General features: G+C 47.9%; 1 protein-coding gene across 1 annotated transcript in view; it reads right to left on the bottom strand.

Annotated features, from left to right (window-relative positions):
• LOC101735422 (fatty acid synthase) overlaps positions 1-12,738 on the bottom strand; it is a 30,881-nt gene extending 18,143 nt beyond the window's left edge. Inside the window, exons 1-7 of the mRNA XM_062673171.1 lie at positions 12,601-12,738; positions 12,105-12,297; positions 11,483-11,603; positions 1,861-2,064; positions 1,503-1,619; positions 1,224-1,402; positions 57-199 (exon numbers count right to left, since the gene is read on the bottom strand). Coding sequence (XP_062529155.1) covers positions 57-199; positions 1,224-1,402; positions 1,503-1,619; positions 1,861-2,064; positions 11,483-11,603; positions 12,105-12,297; positions 12,601-12,738 — 1,095 coding nt within the window. The remainder of the gene's footprint in view (positions 1-56; positions 200-1,223; positions 1,403-1,502; positions 1,620-1,860; positions 2,065-11,482; positions 11,604-12,104; positions 12,298-12,600) is intronic.
• Positions 12,739-19,837: the final 7,099 nt, after the last annotated feature.

Genomic DNA, 19,837 nt, shown 5'->3' with positions numbered 1-19,837 from the left:
TTACTCATTTCGAAAATGATTTTTTACTTACAAGCCGTCTGTAATGTTTGTACTACCTTCGTAATGGATGAAATTCCGGAGGCAGCATCGCTGTTGCCAATGTTTGACATAACACTACCGATTGCCAGCGGATTCTTTCTATTTTTACAAAAAACACTATCGATGGCTTCTATTTCAGACTTATCAGCTTCGAGTACGCCTGAAAATTTTGAAAAATCCAAATTTGTTATTGATATGGTGATTAATGATTTGTTCGTTTTTGTTCACAGACTTTAGATTGCATTATCATCACAGACTCCGGTAACTCAACACAGGTATCAAAAACAATGAGGCAGTCTCCTCCCGGTGATGGTCACGGGGCGACCTAAGGGGGTTGAAGCTGCGCCGCACGCTACCGTCGCTCTAGCGCGCTGGCACCAGGAGGACGGGATGGCGCGTCGGCGGCTGCGGACTGCGATGCGGTCCGCATTTTCGTTGTCGCTGTCGTCGCCGAACATACTGTTGAAGAGCAACCCGGTCGGCGGTGTATCGCGTTCCGACCCGGCAGGCTGGTTCTGGCCCAGCGGGGTATCCCGGAACACCAGCGGCACCGCCTGGGCGGCCGGTAGGGCCGCCGTACCGCGGAGACCGACGTCGTTGGACGTCGACTATCGCCTCGACGACCCGTCGGTCGGGCGTCCTCGGGGTGGCACCGCGTGTCTGGTTGTAGTGTTGACTGCGGGAACCCCCCTACTCTGACCGGGTTCTGACCCCGGACGGAGATCGGACGTCGGGTGTAAGAGTGCAGGGGAGTCGTTTAGTGGGTGGGCCCTAAAATCCTTGGGCCCGCGATCCGCTCTCAACACCTGCAGATCGTTGAGTCTCACATACCCCGCGCGCCCCCTAGGCGCGGGGACCTCGTAGGAGGTACGGCCCAAGGCCCGAAAAAAAAAATGTATCAAAAACAATTACACAACTATATCAAATCACCAATGCAGTCTCATTAGTTTCGTCCCACTTTCTAATTTTTGGTACGCCTTTTCAAAGCATTGTTGATTTGTTCTCGGCACTAAACATAGTAATTATGTCTTTTCAGTATCAAAACGGATTTCACGAATTGTCTTCTCTTAATAATGCTTATTTTTACTTACTAATACAATTTCCGGTCATGTTAGCGAAATATGTGACGACAACTTTTGAACTATCCTCAGTTACTACGACATTTTGACATCATCCATATTTACCTGAACCAAACGCTTCAACATATTCAACAACGTCAGGTGAAACACCAGCCTCTTCATAAAAATTCTTCAAGAAAGTTGCCGTGTCTTTTGGGTCACGATCAAAGCCAAATCTGGGTCCGGTTTCTCCTTCCAAAAGCATCGTGATTCCCGATTTGACGTGCACAATCTTGGCGTAAATTCTGAAAATGAGGGAAACATTACAGTCACTATTCTGGAGTATTTTTAAGCTGATAGACTAATATGACCTAATGTGTCGTACGTAGCAATAATGAAACTAACCTGAGAGCGTTTTTAGCTTTCTGAAGAAATAAAACATTGATAGCTTCAGATTTTGCGCACCCGTCTGCATGTCGATCAAAAGACTTCGTTTTTCCGTCCATGCAGAGATTCACAATCCTGAAATAACCTTTTCTTAATACTATAGTATTAGGTACTTATTTGATTAATATTTGAACTAGTGTTTACCCAATGATCGTAATTCGACGATAATCACTAACATATCAGGATTTAAGTAAATGTTTTATTCCATTTCTGTTTTGTTTTGTTCATGATCTTTTGAAAAATAAAACGGAATATTTAAAAAAATAACTAAGGACAGATTGTCCTGCCATGACTTACACCCTTGTTTTCAACTTACCTGCCATAGTGAACTAAGCATTGCGGGTGAAGACACAAATTGACCGCTCCGACAATGGCCGCCTCACATTCGCCCCGGCTTATCGCAAAAAAAGCCTGTTCTAAGGCTGCGATAGAACTGCAGCAAGCTTCGTCAACAGCCAACGATGGTCCTTTGACGTTCAACCAATACGATATGCGATTTGCAAACATTGCTTTGTTACACCTAGAAAAAACATGAAATATTCAATATAATATTATACATTACATACATACTATTATTTGCAGTTGGCCGACACAGATTCCACAAGGATCATCGTTTGGTCGTTGAATTACTTCTAAGATATGTATACATGTTTTTTTTTTTATGATTGAAGGATTACTGGTGGCCCGGAGGCCTTTCCAGTTTCACCAGGACAGCAAAGGCTCAGCCAGGAGGGGTGGGATTTGCTAACAACTACCCGAACGCCTCCGAAGGAGACCTAACAGCTCAAGAGCAGCTGCTTCGCGAATGAATCTACTACCGGATCGGAATGGCGACCCGCTGAGAAGATCCGGCGAGAAACTCAGCGAGCTGATTCATGGGTTAGGTTGCACGGCGAACTCTTTGTCGAGTTCGACGAGTACGGTTACCGAGGTCCCTAAGCTTGCTCCTGGAGCTGAAGGCGTCTAGTACAAAGGTTATTGGATCTAATGGATCCGTAAGGACGTGTCTAGGGCGTCGACGGTGACTGGCTCCTGCATGATCAGGATTCGGGGAGTAGTCAGCGGCGGCTACGATAAGGCGATTATCATGACGCATAGCCTTATCGAAGTACCGTTCCGACGCTGACTTCATGTATTTCTGTATAGATTCGAGGCCCAGGTCGTCGTGTAGGTCAACGTTCCTCACGAACCACGGAGCTCCGACGGCTAACCTGCAAAAGCGGGATTGTAGAGATTGAAGGGTGTCTATGTGTGTGCGGGCCGCGTGAGCGAACACCACACTCGCGTAAGTCATGACGGGCCTTATGCAAGTTTTGTAAAGTGTCACCTTGTTCCGAAGGGACATTTTACTCCGCTTACAGATCATGGGGTAGAGTCTACCGAGAATAAACGCGGCACGGTCACGGACTGATTTTATATGCGGGCGGAATGTCATCGATGCATCCAGGGTAACGCCCAGTTACTTGACCTTCCTGGCCCAGGGTATGGATTGACTAAAGAGAGTAATCGGGGGTGTGAGATTCCTCATCCTAATACGGGAGGAAATCCGTGTGGAGCTTCCCCTCTGAAATAGCACCGCAGTACTTTTCGCTGGGTTGATGTCTATGCGCCATTTTCGGAACCACTGTCCTAGGGCTACGGCTGCGCTCTGAAGCTTCTTCGCGATTAGGGACTTGTTTCTACTGGAATAGTAAACAGTCGTGTCGTCGGCGAATAAAGCTAAATGGGTCGGCGGCGACCGGGGAATATCGTTAACGAATAAGCTAAATAGGAGGGGTGAAAGGACAGAGCCTTGCGGGACTCCAGCTGTGAGAGGTCGTAGGGAGGAGCGGGTTCCCTCGACTCGATATCGAAAAGAGCGGTTCGACAAGAAGTCCCGTATGATGAGCACGAGACTAACCGGCACACCCATGTTGAATAGTTTGAAAATCAAACCGTTGTGCCAGACTTTGTCGAACGCTTTTGCGACGTCGAAGAAGAGAGCTCCCGTGTATAACGGTTTTGGTCGATTAAGCCCCACAAGAATGTGCTCCGTGAGGCGGTGCACCTGTTGCACGCATGAGTGATTTGTACGGAATCCGAATTGTTCATCGATGAGAATGCCCTTGGATGAGACGAAGTCTCTGAGGCGTTTGTAGAGCAGACGCTCATACAGTTTGCCTAGAGACATGAGGAGGCTAATCGGGCGGTAGCTCGTCGGATGATTTTTTGGTTTACCGGGTTTATGTATGCCGATAACGTCCGCTTCTTTCCACACCGCGGGAAAGATACAGTTCGCCATAGCGGCATTGAAAATAGATGCCAACATCACGATGAGTTGGACGGGTAGAAGTTTAATAACGCGGTTAGATATACCGTCGGAACCGGGAGCCTTGCGAGGACGTAGGTCTTTGATCAAGTCTTTAACTTCCATCGGGGTGACGGGTGGTAACGCATCCGAGGGTGGCAAGGAGGCTCTGCGTTCTACCTCACTGTGTACTAATTCTACATGAACAGGGTCCACGGATTGAGTGCTGGGCGTGCATTGGGTTTGCAATGTATCGGCCAGCAGCTCTGCTTTTTCGTCATCATCGAACGCCGCGAGTCGGCCTGAGGGGCCTACGAGGGGGGGCATAGTTACTACCGTATCCGATTTGAGAGTACGAGCTAAGCAGTAGTAAGACCTTTGAGAGGGCGCGAGTCCTTCTAAGAAATCAGACCATCTGGCATCTCGGACTTCGGCGATGCGAGACTTTACGTCGCGTTGTAGGGCACGCATTCGAATACGATTTTCCGCGGTAGGATACCTGTCGTAGGCGCGTATTGAGGCGTTCTTAGCTCTTAGGAGCTCCCTAATATCGTCGGACAATTTGAAGCGGTGAAGGAAGTCCTCCGCTACAACTTGTTTCGATGACCTATCTAATGTCGAGGTGATGTGTGACGTTAAGATGTCTATGGCTTCAGCAGTATCCTGAGGAGACGGGGTAGAGTCCGGACTAAACGGGAGCGATGGTGGATCAGATTCAGCCAGGCTGATGCCCAGCGTGTGCCAATCCACCACAGTCCTCGTGACGGGAACGGAATCGGGAGCGCGACCGAGCTTCATAACGACGGGACAGTGGTCTGAATCTAACTCTGAAACTACTTCGATCGAGTGTAAGCGCAGAGTTACGTTTTTTAATAACGCTATGTCGAGTATATCCGGGCGATGCGCGATATTTAGCGGGTAGTGAGTCGGGGTTAGCGGAGCGATGATATCGAAGGCGAGATCATCAACTAACGCGTCAAGCCGCCTGCCATTCGGGGTTGTGGTGTGTGAGTTCCACCTGATGTGTTTACAATTTAGGTCGCCCGCCAGAATGACAGAGCTTCCCATGCCGAGCAGCGCCTCGATATCACTGCTTAGAACGATCTTATCCGGTGGAAGATAAACGGACGCGATAACGATCGGCGCGTGTCCCGACAGTGAGATTCGGAACACTGATGCTTCGATATTAGCGAGCGCGGGAGGATCGAGCGGGACGCAATGCAGGGCTCTTCTATAGTAAATGACGGTACCACCACCACGAGCAGAGAGCCTGTCGTTCCTGACCATGTTATAGTTCGCGATTTTAGGGTCACGGCGCGCGGGCTTAAGTAGGGTCTCCTGCACTAAAAACATATCAATTTGATACTACTGAGCTGGCGCTATGACCCCGAAGTGGGTCTTGGCCTCCGACAATAAACTTTGCCATTCATCCCGGCGCTGCGCAACACCTTGCCAGTCCGACACTTGGAGCTCCCGTAAATCTCCTTCCACAGCGTCACACCAGCGGTACTTGGGCCTCCCTACGGGGCGGCGTCCCTCCGGTACACCCGTGTACACCCGTTTCACAGCCCGATCCTGCTCCATACGTACTACATGTCCGAGCCATCCGAGCCTCCGTGCCTTCATCTCCCCCAGAATATTTGGCTCACCAAAAAGCCTCTCCACATCCTTATTTTTCCGGACGTGCCAAGTACCGTCTTCTTTCCGAACTGGTCCTAGTATTTTTCTCAATACCTTTCGCTCCGTCACGAGAAGTTTTGCCTCTTCTTTCTGTGTGAGCGTCCATGCTTCGCATCCATACAATAGGATCGGTCTGACTAGAGTCTTGTATATCCGAATCTTGGTGCGCCTGCTTAGTAGCTTCGAAGAGAGAACCGGGTGTAGGGCTGCACTGCATCGTAGGGTATTTTGTATACGAATTTCGATTTCATCTTCCCTGTCATTGGTGTCTGTTACAGTGCAGCCAAGGTACCGGAATTTAGCCACTCCTTTGAACCTCGTATTTCCCACCACTAGGTCTTCTCGCTTCCGTCTTACGTTTTTATATCGACGCATGTGAAGATATTCTGTCTTCTCGTGGCTCACGCGAAGGCCAATCCGAGAGGCTTCTTGTTGGAGGCAGTTGAGTGCGTCTATAACGTGCTGCTTTCTTTCTCCAAGTAGAGCGAGGTCATCGGCATATCCTATCACCCTATGCTGTCCGTTGAGCCACACTCCGCCACTAAGTGTGTTCACTTTCCGTATGGCGTGTTCAAGTGCCAGGTTGAACAGCATTGGTGACAGAGCGTCCCCCTGCCTGAGTCCAGTCACAACGTCAAACTCATCAGTGAGAGAAGCGCCAACTCGTACCGTCATTCTACTTTCCCTAGTAGCAACCTCCACCATTCTCACAAGTTTCTGTGGGATTTTAAAGCGCGTGAGGATTCTATATAGAGTCGGTCTATCTATGCTGTCGTAGGCCTTAGCAAAATCAACAAAGAGCGAATGAATACTTTGTGCATACTCCCATCTTTTCTCCATTAACTGTTTCAGAGTAAAGATTTGGTCGACTGTACTACGATTACGTCTGAAGCCGCACTGATAATCCCCAATGATTTTGTCTGAATACGGCTCTAACCTGCTTAGTAAAACGTATGACAGTATTTTGTACGCTGTAGGTAGTAAAGCAATTCCTCTGTAGTTACTGCATTTCTTCCGGCTGCCTTTTTTGTGTATGGGGCAGATGACCCCCGAATACCACTGGACAGGTTGTTGTTCAGATTCCCATATCATTTTAATAAGATGGTACAATCTGGACTGCAAGGCTTCTCCGCCGTATTTCCACAGTTCAGATGGTAGGTTGTCAATACCTGGCGCTTTGTTGTTCTTAAGCCTCATAATAGCGTTTTTTATTTCTTCGAAGTTCAGTGGCTCCACTTCTTCTTCCTCCGCAGGATCTTGGGGGTTGTCATCTAAATCTTCCGTCGGTGGAGGGCAATTCAGAAGGTTTTGAAAGTACTGACGCCACATTACACTGATCTCACGAATGTTAGTCACAAGATTTCCGTCTTCGTCTTCAAGAAATTGTGCGATTGGTTGGTATGCCTTCTTTACCGATCTTATTTCCTGGTAGAATTTTCGAGCCTCATTCGTTCTTATCAGGTTTTCCATATTCTTCATGATGTCATTCATGTGCTCTCGCTTGGCTGTTCTTATAACTTGTCTGGTTTTTCTTTGAGCTTCCATATACTCATCTTTCCACTTACTATCTTGCTCTGCCTGTATTTTTAGCTTTCTTCTTTCTTCTATCATCTTGGTGCATTCATCTGTCCACCATTTCCTATTATTACGCTTTTTTCGTTTCCCTAAAGTTTTCAATGCAATATCCCTAACTGTGTTGCTAATAAGTTTCCATTCTTCATCAATACTATCCGAAACTTCCAAAGTATCAAATCTATTGAGTAGTTCAATCTGAAAAGATTTACACTTTTCTGTATCTTTAAGGTTTTTTAGCTCTATTGTTTCGTTTTGTGTTCTGGATTCTTTTCTACATGTTTGAATTCTTGCTCTAATTTTGATTCCTAGCATATAGTGGTCACTGTCACAGTCAGCTCCTCTGAAACTCCTCACGTCTATTATGCAGTTTTTATGCCTATTGTCAACGAGGACATGGTCTATTTGGTTAGTAGTGACGCCGTCAGCGGATTTCCAGGTATCTTTATAAATGACTTTATGCGGAAACATAGTGCTTTTCACAACCAAGGATTTGGAAGATGCAAAGCTTATCATCCTTACACCATTATCATTTGATTGGTCGTGCTTGCTATATTTTCCAATAGTTGGTACAAAAATGTCTTCCTTCCCGACCTGTGCGTTAAAGTCTCCTAAAATAATCTTGACATCATACTCTGGTACTTGATCGATCACCGCTTCAAGATCTTCATAAAAGCTGTCTTTGTTTTCCTCTTTGGCCAGTTCTGTTGGGGCATAGGCGTTAATAAGTGTGAAGTTCGCAAATTTACCCTTCAGCCGTAGGATACTCAGCCTTTCAGAAATAGCGTCAAATCTTATCACGCTCGCAATATATCTCCCGTCAACCATGAATCCTGTTCCATATTGGTGCTTGCCCTGAGAATTTCCACTGTAAAACAGCACGTGACCACTATCCATTAGACACTCCCCTGAGCCTGGCCATCTGACTTCCTGAAGGGCGGCTATACAGATGTTATATCTTCGTAGTTCCCTAGTCACGGCGTACAGGGCTCCAGGTCTATACAGACTACGGACATTCCATGAAGCAAATCGGTTTTCCGTTATTCCGTGCCTTGGGTCGTCGTTTATGGGATCGGATCGTTTCTGTTTTCTTGTCGGTTTCGTAACAAAAGTTTTTTTTACATGAAGGGGTTGTCAGCCCCTTGCATAACCCCCGAAATGCAGGAGGACCACACCCTACTTTGGTCAGCGAGCCCATCGGACTTAGCCGGCAGCTAGCTAGGCTGTACTACCGACCACTCCCCCATCCGCCACCCGGGGGACGCTCCCTATACGCCGTGAGGGCCAGCGCAGGGCCCTCACGGCGTATAGGGCAATTTGATGGTCACGCAAAAAGTCAGAAACCTGATCACGTTGATTTGCGAGACCGTAAGCGTTAAAAAATCCTATCGTTACGGATAGGGGCTTTATTCTACTTATATACGCCATTGATTACCGGCGGAGTGAGGGGAGGACGTACGTATTTAATGACGCGTATACGTCGGCGTATTCTTGCACAACGGCGATAAAGTGTTGTGCAGTGGAGGCAGCGCGAATGGCATCGCCCAAAGCGTTAACGCGCTCAAAGTTGATCGACTGAAAGAAGTCGATCGCTAAAGCGAGATTGTCGGACGCGGTCGGAGGGCAAGTCGCGCGAGAGGGACGAGTCGCAGGGGCGGGACGAATCGCGGAGGAGGGAGTTGTAGCCGTGTTCGTGTACGGCAGCGGTTTGGCCCAGGCCGAGACACTAGGCACCGGCGCCGGAACGAACGCTGGCTTAGCCTGCGACACAGAGGGTGCCGAGGCTTTGATGTCTGGGCCGGAAGCTCGGAGGCGGTTTTGGCGGGCGACGCGGCGATTTATTTTAGGGGCTCGGGGGCATCCGCGGTAATTTGCGGGGTGACCCTGTGTTCGACACAGGACGCAGCTAGGCGGTTCCGTCGCGGTTTTTTGATCGCGAGTGCATAGGGCTGTGGTGTGATCGCCTAAGCACTTGACGCATCGGGGGCGCGCGTGACAGTTACGGGAAGAATGCCCGTATAATTGGCAGTTATGGCACTGGCTCGGTGTGCCTTTCTTGTGTGGGGTTTCGACTGCGATTCCGGAAAGGCTACAGACCGTTCGGATGTTGAAAATTTGCTTACCCTCGGGGGTAGGCTGGAGGGCGACGAGAACCATATTATATGGCTCCCTTCCGCGGCCTGTGTGCATGCGGTGTACGGAGTTAACCGGTAGGCCTTGTTCGAGAAGGTCGGCCTTGACGAGCTCGGCATCCAACTCTTTAGGGATGCCACGTATAACGGCACGGAGTTCGCGCTCCTCCTGGAGCGTATACGTGTGGAAACTTATACGCTCCTTACGGAGGTAAGAAGAGAGGGCCCTATGGTCGTCGGGTGTTCGAACCTTAATTTGAATACCGTTCGCGAGGTTACGGGCATTCGTGAAATTGATATTTTTGGCCTTAAGGGCCAGGGAAACTCGATCCCAAGCTGCCTTCTCTTGGAGGATTACCGGGGGAGGGGTCTGGGTTTTATTTTGTGCCATCGGACGCAGCGACGGAGTGGCACGGGCTGGAGGCGCAACGGGAGTCTGAGGGCGGGGGCGCGACGCGTTCGCGGCTTTGCTAATTTTAGCGGCTGCGGGAGCTCGAGACTCCGCGGCACGCTTCTTACCCTTTTGTACCAGGGTGAATCCATCCGTCGATGAGGCGGGGGCGAGGTCGACCTCCATCTCCGAGTCAGAGTCGGAGGACGAGGAGGCGGGCGCAGGTGACCTACGAGTAGGTATTTTGGAGGGCGCGACGGAGGCCGCGGATGATCGCGCTGCTGGAACGGTGACCACGGCGGACGACGCAGCAGTTTTACTCGCCAGTATAGGCGACGCGGGAATGGCAGGCACGACGGAGGCTGCGGTGCTCGATGCAGAAGCTATGCACGCAGGTACAGGCGACGCAGAAGCAGCGAGCTCGGTGGAGTCCACGAGAGGGCTCGCGGTGTGATCGGCCTTGAAGGCCTGAAACTCGGAAGTGAGCTTTGGGTAGCGAAGCCGGAGAAATTCCGCAAATACAGCGTCCATGATGGCTACGTGCCCAGTTGGGGCTACCCTGGGTCTTAGAAAACACTCGCCTTGCGGCCCCAACTTCTCGGAACTGAGCGGTTCTATTGAACACAGGTGGCGATGCGGGGCGATTACTACAGGACAAAGAAAAAACACAATAAAACAGAAATAACTAAAAGAAACAAAACAATTAAACACTTCCAAGAAAACAGTTTGTCGGCAGATGTACCACGAACACAGAAATAACAAAAGGAAACAAAACAAATAAAAACTTCCAGGAAAAACACTTAGTCGGCAGATGTACCACGAACACAGGCCGCGCGGGCCGGGCCGGGCTAACTAAAGCCGGGCGAACAAAGGCGATCGAGTGGTCGATGAGCACGTCCGCACGTGACGAGTGCCTCTATCGGAATGATGTTTACATGTGCGTACTATTGGTTTATTTGTTAGTAATATATTATACTTATATATTAAGTTTATGACTGAGCACCCTTTTGTTTTAAGAAGTCCCACACACAATATTTTTTCTTTCAGTAGTTTTTCTCAACACTTCAATCCACGATGCCATCCGCGCTGCTAAGGGTGGGCGGGGCTTGCTCTGAATAATCCAAGGGGAAAGTTATTAAAGGAGGCCACGACCGTCAGCACTGGATATTATCGACGAAAGGAGAAGGATCTTCATTAGTTTTCGCGAGTCGTAGGTAAACATAATTGAAACTACTTTTACGGTTTGACCAATCGCCTGTAGTGACCACGAAAATTTTAAAGCATTCGTAACATTGTCAATAATAAAATGATCGTAGAAAACGCGAAATCAACCCCGTAAAAAAGTTTTAATTAGATGATTACATGATTTTTTTATTATTATTTTATGTTTTATTTGGAATACCCTGAACTCAATTTACTACTTACTATATTTTTATTGCATATATAGTATAGATAGTTGTATTAACGGCTCGTCTGGTGTTAACTGATTACCGGAGCCCACAGATATCACAAGATAAATGGCATTACCCCATATGAGATTGAACTCAAAATTGTGTTGAATATTGGTTGTCCCACCCTCCAAAGCGGAATGCATAATGTCTTTGCGGCAGATATAAGCAGGATTGCAACATATACCCATAACGCACTCCAACATTTATTCTCATATATCTATCAAATTTAGATTATCTATAATTATATTTAAAAAGATATGATTTTTGATACGCCGTATCAATATTTTGTCATTGAAGGCGCCACAAGCCCGGATTAAGTACATATTGCATGATCGCCTTGCTTGGTACAACGAGTACACCCGGAAAATTATCCTTTAGGCTACGACTTCTTTAAAATATCACCTATAACCGAAATAATTACTTACCCGGCAATACCAAAACCTGTTCTGCAGTCTGCCACATAAAAACAAGCTTTTTCTGTTTCAGAATAGGACATACCGATGTACACGCCCACATTCTTTCCTGAAAGGTGTTCAGGACTGACACCTGTCGGGAAAATCATACATTTTGCCATTTTCAATATTTGAAAATCATTTATCAGTCTACCATTGAATTTTGGTCTTTAGACCCGTGAGCATCTGTTACCAGAAGATATGATGTTGAAGTCTCAATTGTTATGTAAGTTTGGTCTCCCTCTCCAACAATGGAAAGTACGTGATTTTTTCGTGGCAGATTAGGGTTTGTGGAATGCTATTGACATGAGACTGCAGTATTTGGGATGAGAAGATTTTGCACGGCTTTCGCTGGATACGGGCTACGTAATAACGGTCATTATGGCGAATCTTGGTGAAAGCCTATGTTGACCAAGGCTGACATAGGCTGAGCTGTGCGTTGAAAAGAGAGCTGGCATGCATCTTTGGTTTATTAATCAGTCATACAAAAACATTTGTATATTTTTCTTTAGCACTATCATCTCTTATGCTTTCACTGTTTTCAGGAAAAAAGTCTCAAGAATGCCGGAATACCGTATCATGAAAGAACACTTACCGGCATCATAAATAGCTTGATAGGTCTGTTCTAAGACTTTTTTCGCCATTGGGTCCATGTTATTCGCGAGGCGATAATGCACCTTAAAGAATTGTGCATCAAACTTATTCAGTTCAGGTAGCTTTCCTGTGTACTGCACCACTTCTGGATGAGAGTAATTCCAACGCTGGTTTTCAGATGTTATAGGATTTTTCTGAAAACGGTTCATAGGGATTATATTTATCTAACTATATAATGTTGAACAATTAATTATTTGTGTTGATGTGATTGGATAACAAGAGAAGCACTCGGTGGTAGTCTGTACCATGCAGTCCATACCACCCATGATCGGGCACATTGGAAGTACGTCGCATGTGGTCGCGATCCTCAGTAGTGAGGGAACGATATAGAAGAAGAAGAAGATTGGATAACAAGATTTTTTTTTTTTTTTATAATTACATATTTTATTGACAAGATGAGAATGTTGACAGAAAACTGGTAAAGAAAATTAGTTTACCTTGTTGTACAAAACGTCAGCCAAATCTTTAATCGACTTGGAAGCCGGATATAGACCAGACATTCCACTGATAACAACCCTCTCTTCTTTGAATGTCATTTCTGACATACGTTCGACAGTCCTGCTGTTTTCAGGCATTGCTGATGCAATAAATGCTGTTGTAAAAGATATTTGAAGTCTAAATATATCAGATGAAACAGTCATCTAAATAACCATCTACAGTTTAATAGAGCAAAAAGCTAGGTACATTACTTTCGAGCAATGCCAGTATTCTATAATAATCATTATTCATCTTTAATATTTAACGAATAATAAATTTGCGTCATTAGTAGTACCAGTATAGTAGGTTGTACAGTATTCCCAAAGGGTTACTTAACACCCCTTTTCTCTATTCCTGTTGTAAGATAGCCGAAGTATAATACAACTGTGACTTCGGCCTCATGTCAAAATGTAGTCATTTAATACCAAGAATGCTTTGAGCACGTATGATCAAAGGAAAGTTAAGGTAATTTTTAAGGTTCGTATCGAGGATAAAGCTAGTTTTTTATAAGGAATTTCCTTAAATAAACTTTCTAAAACCAAGGAATAGACATTAAATACTATTTACGTACAACTTACCAAATATCAACAGGACAGAATCTTTGTTAGGTAAAGACTGGTGTCTTTAACCCTGAATGCGTTGTTATTTAAAGGCTTTTATAACATTATAAGGAATTATAATTAATTTATGCCAACTCGAAAATAATCAAAAGCTCTGTTAACCTTATGACCGGACCATTTGATTATCTACTGAATAAGCATTTATAGGGATATATTGTCATTTGCGTATAAATGTCCTCAAACCATTGATTTTCGTTTAAGGCTATTTCACATCGGAAGTAATTTGGGTACCATTGCACCATCTACATCTCCCCTAACTGTGCAAAAGCTCAGTTAGGGGAGATGTAGATCCTGTAGAAAACGGAGGCCTTTCCAGTTTCACCAGGATAGGCCTCCGGTCACCAGAAATTCTTCAATCATAAAAGAAATAAAAAGCAATCTGCATTGTAACCCATTAATTCTATCACACACCACCCTGCTCTTGAATACATTCTCTTCACACTATTTTTTGATCCCTGTGTTCTACCACAAACGTGATTTGAAAATAATTCGCAGCGGTGGATAGCGGCATCGCTTTGCTTTTGGTAATGCTAATTCCTATGAGCGGCGGTAACTATTTACTATTAACCTAGCTATAAACTCTACTATTCTTTTTTTCGTTGATGGGCAAATTAGCTTACGGCTCACCTAGTGTTAAACGAGCATAGGAGGCTATAAAAATTATATAGTAGCCTCGGCTTCTTACGAGACTTTTTAAGGATTTCAATAATTTTTGTGTGTTAAAAGACAATGCCAACACAGTTCGTGCGTCAAAAAGTAAATATAATTAAAACCGTTGCTACTGAAATGAGGTCCAATGTATACATCAGTTGATTAAACAGCAACTTGTGACTTTATCATTCAAACATTTGATTGAATGCAAATGGGAGTGGATTGAATGCAAATGAAGTTGTATAGTAAATGAGTTTCAAAATCAACCTGGTTTTGCGAAGTAAGCTCTTTTGTTTTGAGCCTGTACTGTGTTGTGCAGATCGTTTGTATTATATTGTGCAGACTTTATAACGGTTGCCCCATCATTCAAATCTGAAGGCATGACTAAAGAAAAACAGAGATGTTTTAGCATACCCGTGCATTCTCAAACAGTCTTAACCACCAGTAGCTTAGTAGTACACTATATTTCGATTCCTAATAAACTTGCACAATATTATTTCATAGTTGTAGCCATCCATAGTCCATCGGGATCATTCCGATTCAGGCACCCGTCGCGTGCTGACGTGCTCATCGACCGTTCGATTGCCCGACCTCGGTTCGGGGCACATCTGGCGTCCAAGTGTTTTTCTCGGAAGTGACTACCTGTGCTAATTGCGTCGCATCGCCATCTATGAGCGGGCGGACCCCTAAATTCCAGGAATTCGTTCGGTAACTTAGTGGCCCGTTTGCAAGCGGACGGCTGTGTGCCGTAATTAATTGCGATTACTACAATTTTTGGGGCCTCGCCGTAAGGCGAGTGTGTTTTTAAAGTCCCGGGGCAGCCCCCCCTGGGCACTCGTCTATTATAATGGAGTCCACGGTCGACCTGTTTGCGGAATTTCTTCGCCTTAGGTACCCAACGTTATCGGCAGAATTTTTAGAATTCAAGGCCCATCACGCAGCGAACTCGCCGGCGGTCTCCGTCGCCCCCGTCGCTCCTGCGTCGTCCATCGCGGCCTCCGTCGTGCCCGCCGATCCCGTGTCGCCGATACTCGCGCCCAAAACTTCTGCGTCCACCGTTGCAGCTTCCGCCCCAACCGTGCGTTCGTCGGCGACCTACGTTGCACCCGTGTGTTCATCCACAGCCTCCGTCGTGCCTGCGTCGTCCACTGCTCCCGCTAAAACACCCACCCGCAGGTCGCCCGCGCCCTCCTCATCCGATTCAGAGTCGGACATGGAGGTCGACCCTTCCCCCGCCGTCGCGACTGATGGATTCACAGTAGTCCAAAAAGGTAAAAAGCGCGCTGCGGAGGCCCGAGCTCCCGCGGCCGCTAAAGTAAGCAAAGCCGCGAACGCGTCGCGTCCCCGCCCTCCAACCCCCGTCGCTCCCGCTGTCCGTGCCACACCGTCGCCGCGTCCAGTGGCACAATCTAAAACTCAGACCCCTCCCCCGGTAATCCTTCAAGAGAAGGCAGCTTGGGACCGAGTTTCCCTGGCCCTTAAGGCCAAAAATATTAATTTTGTCAGCGCCCGTAATCTCGCCAACGGGATTCAAATAAAAGTAACGACACCCGACGAACATAGGGCCCTCTCAAGTTACCTCCGAAAGGAGCGTATAAGCTTCCACACTTATACGCTCCAGGAGGAGCGCGAACTCCGCGTTGTCATTCGTGGAATCCCGAAGGAGCTAGATGCCGATCTCGTCAAGGCTGATCTGATAGAACAAGGCCTACCAGTAAATTTCGTGCACCGCATGCACACCGGCCGCGGTAGGGAGCCATACAATATGGTTCTAGTCGCCCTCCAGCCTACCCCCGAGGGTAAGCATATTTTTAACATACGGACCGTCTGTAAACTCTCCGGTATCGCCGTCGAAGTCCCCCATAAAAAAGGCACACCTAGTCAGTGCCATAACTGCCAACTGTACGGGCACTCTTCCCGTAACTGTCACGCGCACCCCCGATGTGTTAAGTGTTTGGGCGATCACGCCACGGCCCTTTGTACTCGCGACCAGAAAACCGCCACCGAACCACCTAGCTGCGTCCTGTGCCGAACACAGGGTCACCCCGCGAACTACCGTGGATGCCCCCGAGCTCCAAAAATAAATCGCCGCGTCGCCCGCCAAAACCGCCTCCGAGCTTCCCGCCCAGACATCAAAGCCTCAGCACCCTCTGTGCCGAAGGCTAAGCCTGCCTTCGTGCCGGCGCCGGTGCCCAGCGGCTCGGCCTGGGCTAAACCGTTGCCGTACACGAACACGGCTGCAGCTCCTCCCTCTGCGATTCGTCCCGCCCCCGCGATACGTCCCTCCCCCGCAATTCGTTCCTCCCCCGCGACCAACACTCCGACCGCGTCCGATAATCTCGCTCTAGCGATCGACTTTTTTCAGTCGATCAACTTTGAGCGTGTTAACGCCTTGGGTGACGCCATTCGCGCCGCCTCCACTGCACAACACTTCATCGCCGTTGTGCAGGAATACGCTGACGTATACGCGTCGTTAAATACGTACGTCCTCCCCTCACTCCGCCGGTAATCAATGGCGTACATTAGTAGAATAAAGCCCTTATCCGTAACTATAGGATTTTTTAACGCTTACGGTCTCGCAAATCAACGTGATCAGGTTTCTGACTTTTTGCGTGACCATCAAATTGATATTTTTTTAGTGCAGGAGACCCTACTTAAGCCCGCGTGCCGTGACCCTAAAATCGCGAACTATAACATGGTCAGGAACGACAGGCTCTCTGCTCGTGGTGGTGGTACCGTCATTTACTATAGAAGAGCCCTGCATTGCGTCCCGCTCGATCCTCCCGCGCTCGCTAATATCGAAGCATCAGTGTGCCGAATCTCACTGACGGGACACGCGCCGATCGTTATCGCGTCCGTTTATCTTCCACCGGATAAGATCGTTCTAAGCAGTGATATCGAGGCGCTGCTCGGCATGGGCAGCTCTGTCATCCTAGCGGGCGACCTAAATTGTAAACACATCAGGTGGAACTCTCATACCACAACCCCGAATGGCAGGCGGCTCGACGCGTTAGTCGATGATCTCGCCTTCGATATCGTGGCTCCGCTAACCCCGACTCACTACCCGCTAAATATCGCGCATCGCCCGGATATACTCGATATAGCGTTATTAAAAAACGTAACTCTGCGCTTACACTCGATCGAAGTAGTTTCAGAGTTAGATTCAGACCACCGTCCCGTCGTTATGAAGCTCGGTCGCGCTCCCAATTCCGTTCCCGTCATGAGGACTGTGGTGGATTGGCACACGCTGGGCATTAGCCTGGCTGAATCTGATCCACCATCGCTCCCGTTTAACCCGGACTCTACCCCGTCTCCTCAGGATACCGCTGAAGCCATAGACATCTTAACGTCACACATCACCTCAACATTAGATAGATCATCGAAACAAGTTGTAGCGGAGGACTTCCTTCACCGCTTCAAATTGTCCGATGATATTAGGGAACTCCTTAGAGCTAAGAACGCCTCGATACGCGCCTACAACAGGTATCCTACCGTGGAAAATCGTACTCGAATGCGTGCCCTACAACGCGACGTAAAGTCTCGCATCACCGAAGTCCGAGATGCCAGATGGTCTGATTTCTTAGAAGGACTCGCGCCCTCTCAAAGATCTTACTACCGCTTAGCTCGTACTCTCAAATCGGATACGGTAGTAGCTATGCCCCCCCTCGTAGGCCCCTCAGGCCGACTCGCGGCGTTCGATGATGATGAAAAAGCAGAGCTGCTGGCCGATACATTGCAAACCCAGTGCACGCCCAGCACTCAATCCGTGGACCCTGTTCATGTAGAATTAGTAGACAGTGAGGTAGAACGCAGAGCCTCCTTGCCACCCTTGGATGCGTTACCACCCGTCACCCCGATGGAAGTTAAAGATTTGATCAAAGACCTACGTCCTCGCAAAGCTCCCGGTTCCGACGGTATATCTAACCGCGTTATTAAACTTCTACCCATCCAACTCATCGTGATGTTAGCATCTATCTTCAATGCCGCTATGGCTAACTGTATCTTTCCCGCGGTGTGGAAAGAAGCGAACGTTATCGGCATACACAAACCCGGTAAACCAAAAAATCATCCGACGAGTTACCGCCCGATTAGCCTCCTCATGTCTCTGGGCAAAGTGTATGAGCGTCTGCTCTACAAACGCCTCAGAGACTTCGTCTCATCAAAGGGCATTCTCATCGATGAACAATTCGGATTCCGTGCAAATCACTCATGCGTACAACAGGTGCACCGCCTCACGGAGCACATTCTCGTGGGACTTAACCGACCAAAACCGATCTACACGGGAGCCCTCTTCTTCGACGTCGCAAAAGCGTTCGACAAAGTCTGGCACAATGGTTTGATTTTCAAACTTTTTAACATGGGCGTACCGGACAGTCTCGTGCTCATCATACGGGACTTCTTGTCTAACCGCTCTTTTCGATATCGAGTAGAGGGAACCCGCTCCTCCCCGCGACCGCTCACGGCTGGAGTCCCGCAAGGCTCTGTTCTTTCTCCGCTCCTATTTAGTTTATTTGTCAATGATATTCCCCGGTCGCCGCCGACCCAGCTAGCCTTATTCGCTGACGACACAACCGCTTACTACTCAAGTAGAAACAAGTCCCTAATCGCGAGTAAGCTCCAGAGTGCAGCGTTAGCCCTCGGACAGTGGTTCCGAAAATGGCGCATAGACATCAACCCAGCGAAAAGCACAGCAGTGTTATTTCAAAGGGGAAACTCTCCGCTTATTTCCTCCCGCATTAGGAGGAGAAATATCACACCCCCGATCACCCTCTTTGGCCAACCTATACCCTGGACCAGGAAGGTCAAGTACCTGGGAGTCACCCTGGATGCATCCATGACATTCCGCCCGCATATAAAAACAGTCCGTGACCGTGCCGCATTTATTCTCGGTAGACTCTATCCCATGATCTGTAAGCGGAGTAAAATGTCCCTTCGGAACAAGGTGACACTTTACAAAACTTGCATAAGGCCCGTCATGACTTACGCAAGTGTGGTGTTCGCTCACGCGGCCCGCACACACATAGACACCCTCCAATCCCTACAATCCCGCTTTTGCAGGTTAGCCGTCGGGGCTCCGTGGTTCGTGAGGAACGTCGACCTACACGACGACCTGGGCCTCGAATCGATCCGTAAACATATGAAGTCAGTGTCGGAACGTTACTTCGATAAGGCTATGCGTCATGATAATCGCCTTATCGTTGCCGCCGCTGATTACTCCCCGAATCCTGATCACGCAGGAGCAAGTCACCGTCGTCGCCCTAGACACGTCCTTACGGATCCATCAGATCCAATAACTCTTGCATTAGATACCTTCAGCTCTAACACTAGGAGCAGGCTAAGGAACCCCGGTAACCGTACTCGTCGAACTCGACAAAGAGGTCGACGTGCAACCTAACCCATGCATCAGCCCGCTGAGTTTCTCGCCGGATCTTCTCAGTGGGTCGCGATTCCGATCCGGTAGTAGATTCATTCGCGAAGCAATTGCTCTTGAGTTGTTAGGTCTCCTTCGGAGGCGCTCGGGCAGTTGTTAGCAAATCCCACCCCTCCTGGCTGAGCCTTTGCTCGCCCACCTGTCCTGGTGAAGCTGGAAAGGCCTCCGGGCCACCAGTAATCTTTCAATCATAAAAAAAAAAAAAAAAGTCCATCGGGATAGCAACACAACGCTACAACATCACGCACCGTGCCCTCGGTAAAGCTGTTCGAACGTCGCCATCATCTCGTCCACTCTTTGCGCGAAGAAGTGGTGAATTCAAGTTTGAAGATTGGGACAGTTATTATACAATATAACCAAAAACTGTGGGTAGCAGCACTCACATCGATCTATATGAGCTGTAGTTACCACTTTTACTCTTATTGGTGGTATTATCATTAAGAAAATAAGAGTCTGCATGGTACCACCATCCCGCCTATTTCTGTCACGAAGCAG

The sequence above is a fragment of the Bombyx mori genome, chromosome 16 (genome assembly GCF_030269925.1).
Source record: "Bombyx mori chromosome 16, ASM3026992v2".
In the NCBI taxonomy this organism is placed as follows: domain Eukaryota; kingdom Metazoa; phylum Arthropoda; class Insecta; order Lepidoptera; family Bombycidae; genus Bombyx; species Bombyx mori.
This window is presented reverse-complemented; position numbering and strand designations above follow the sequence as displayed.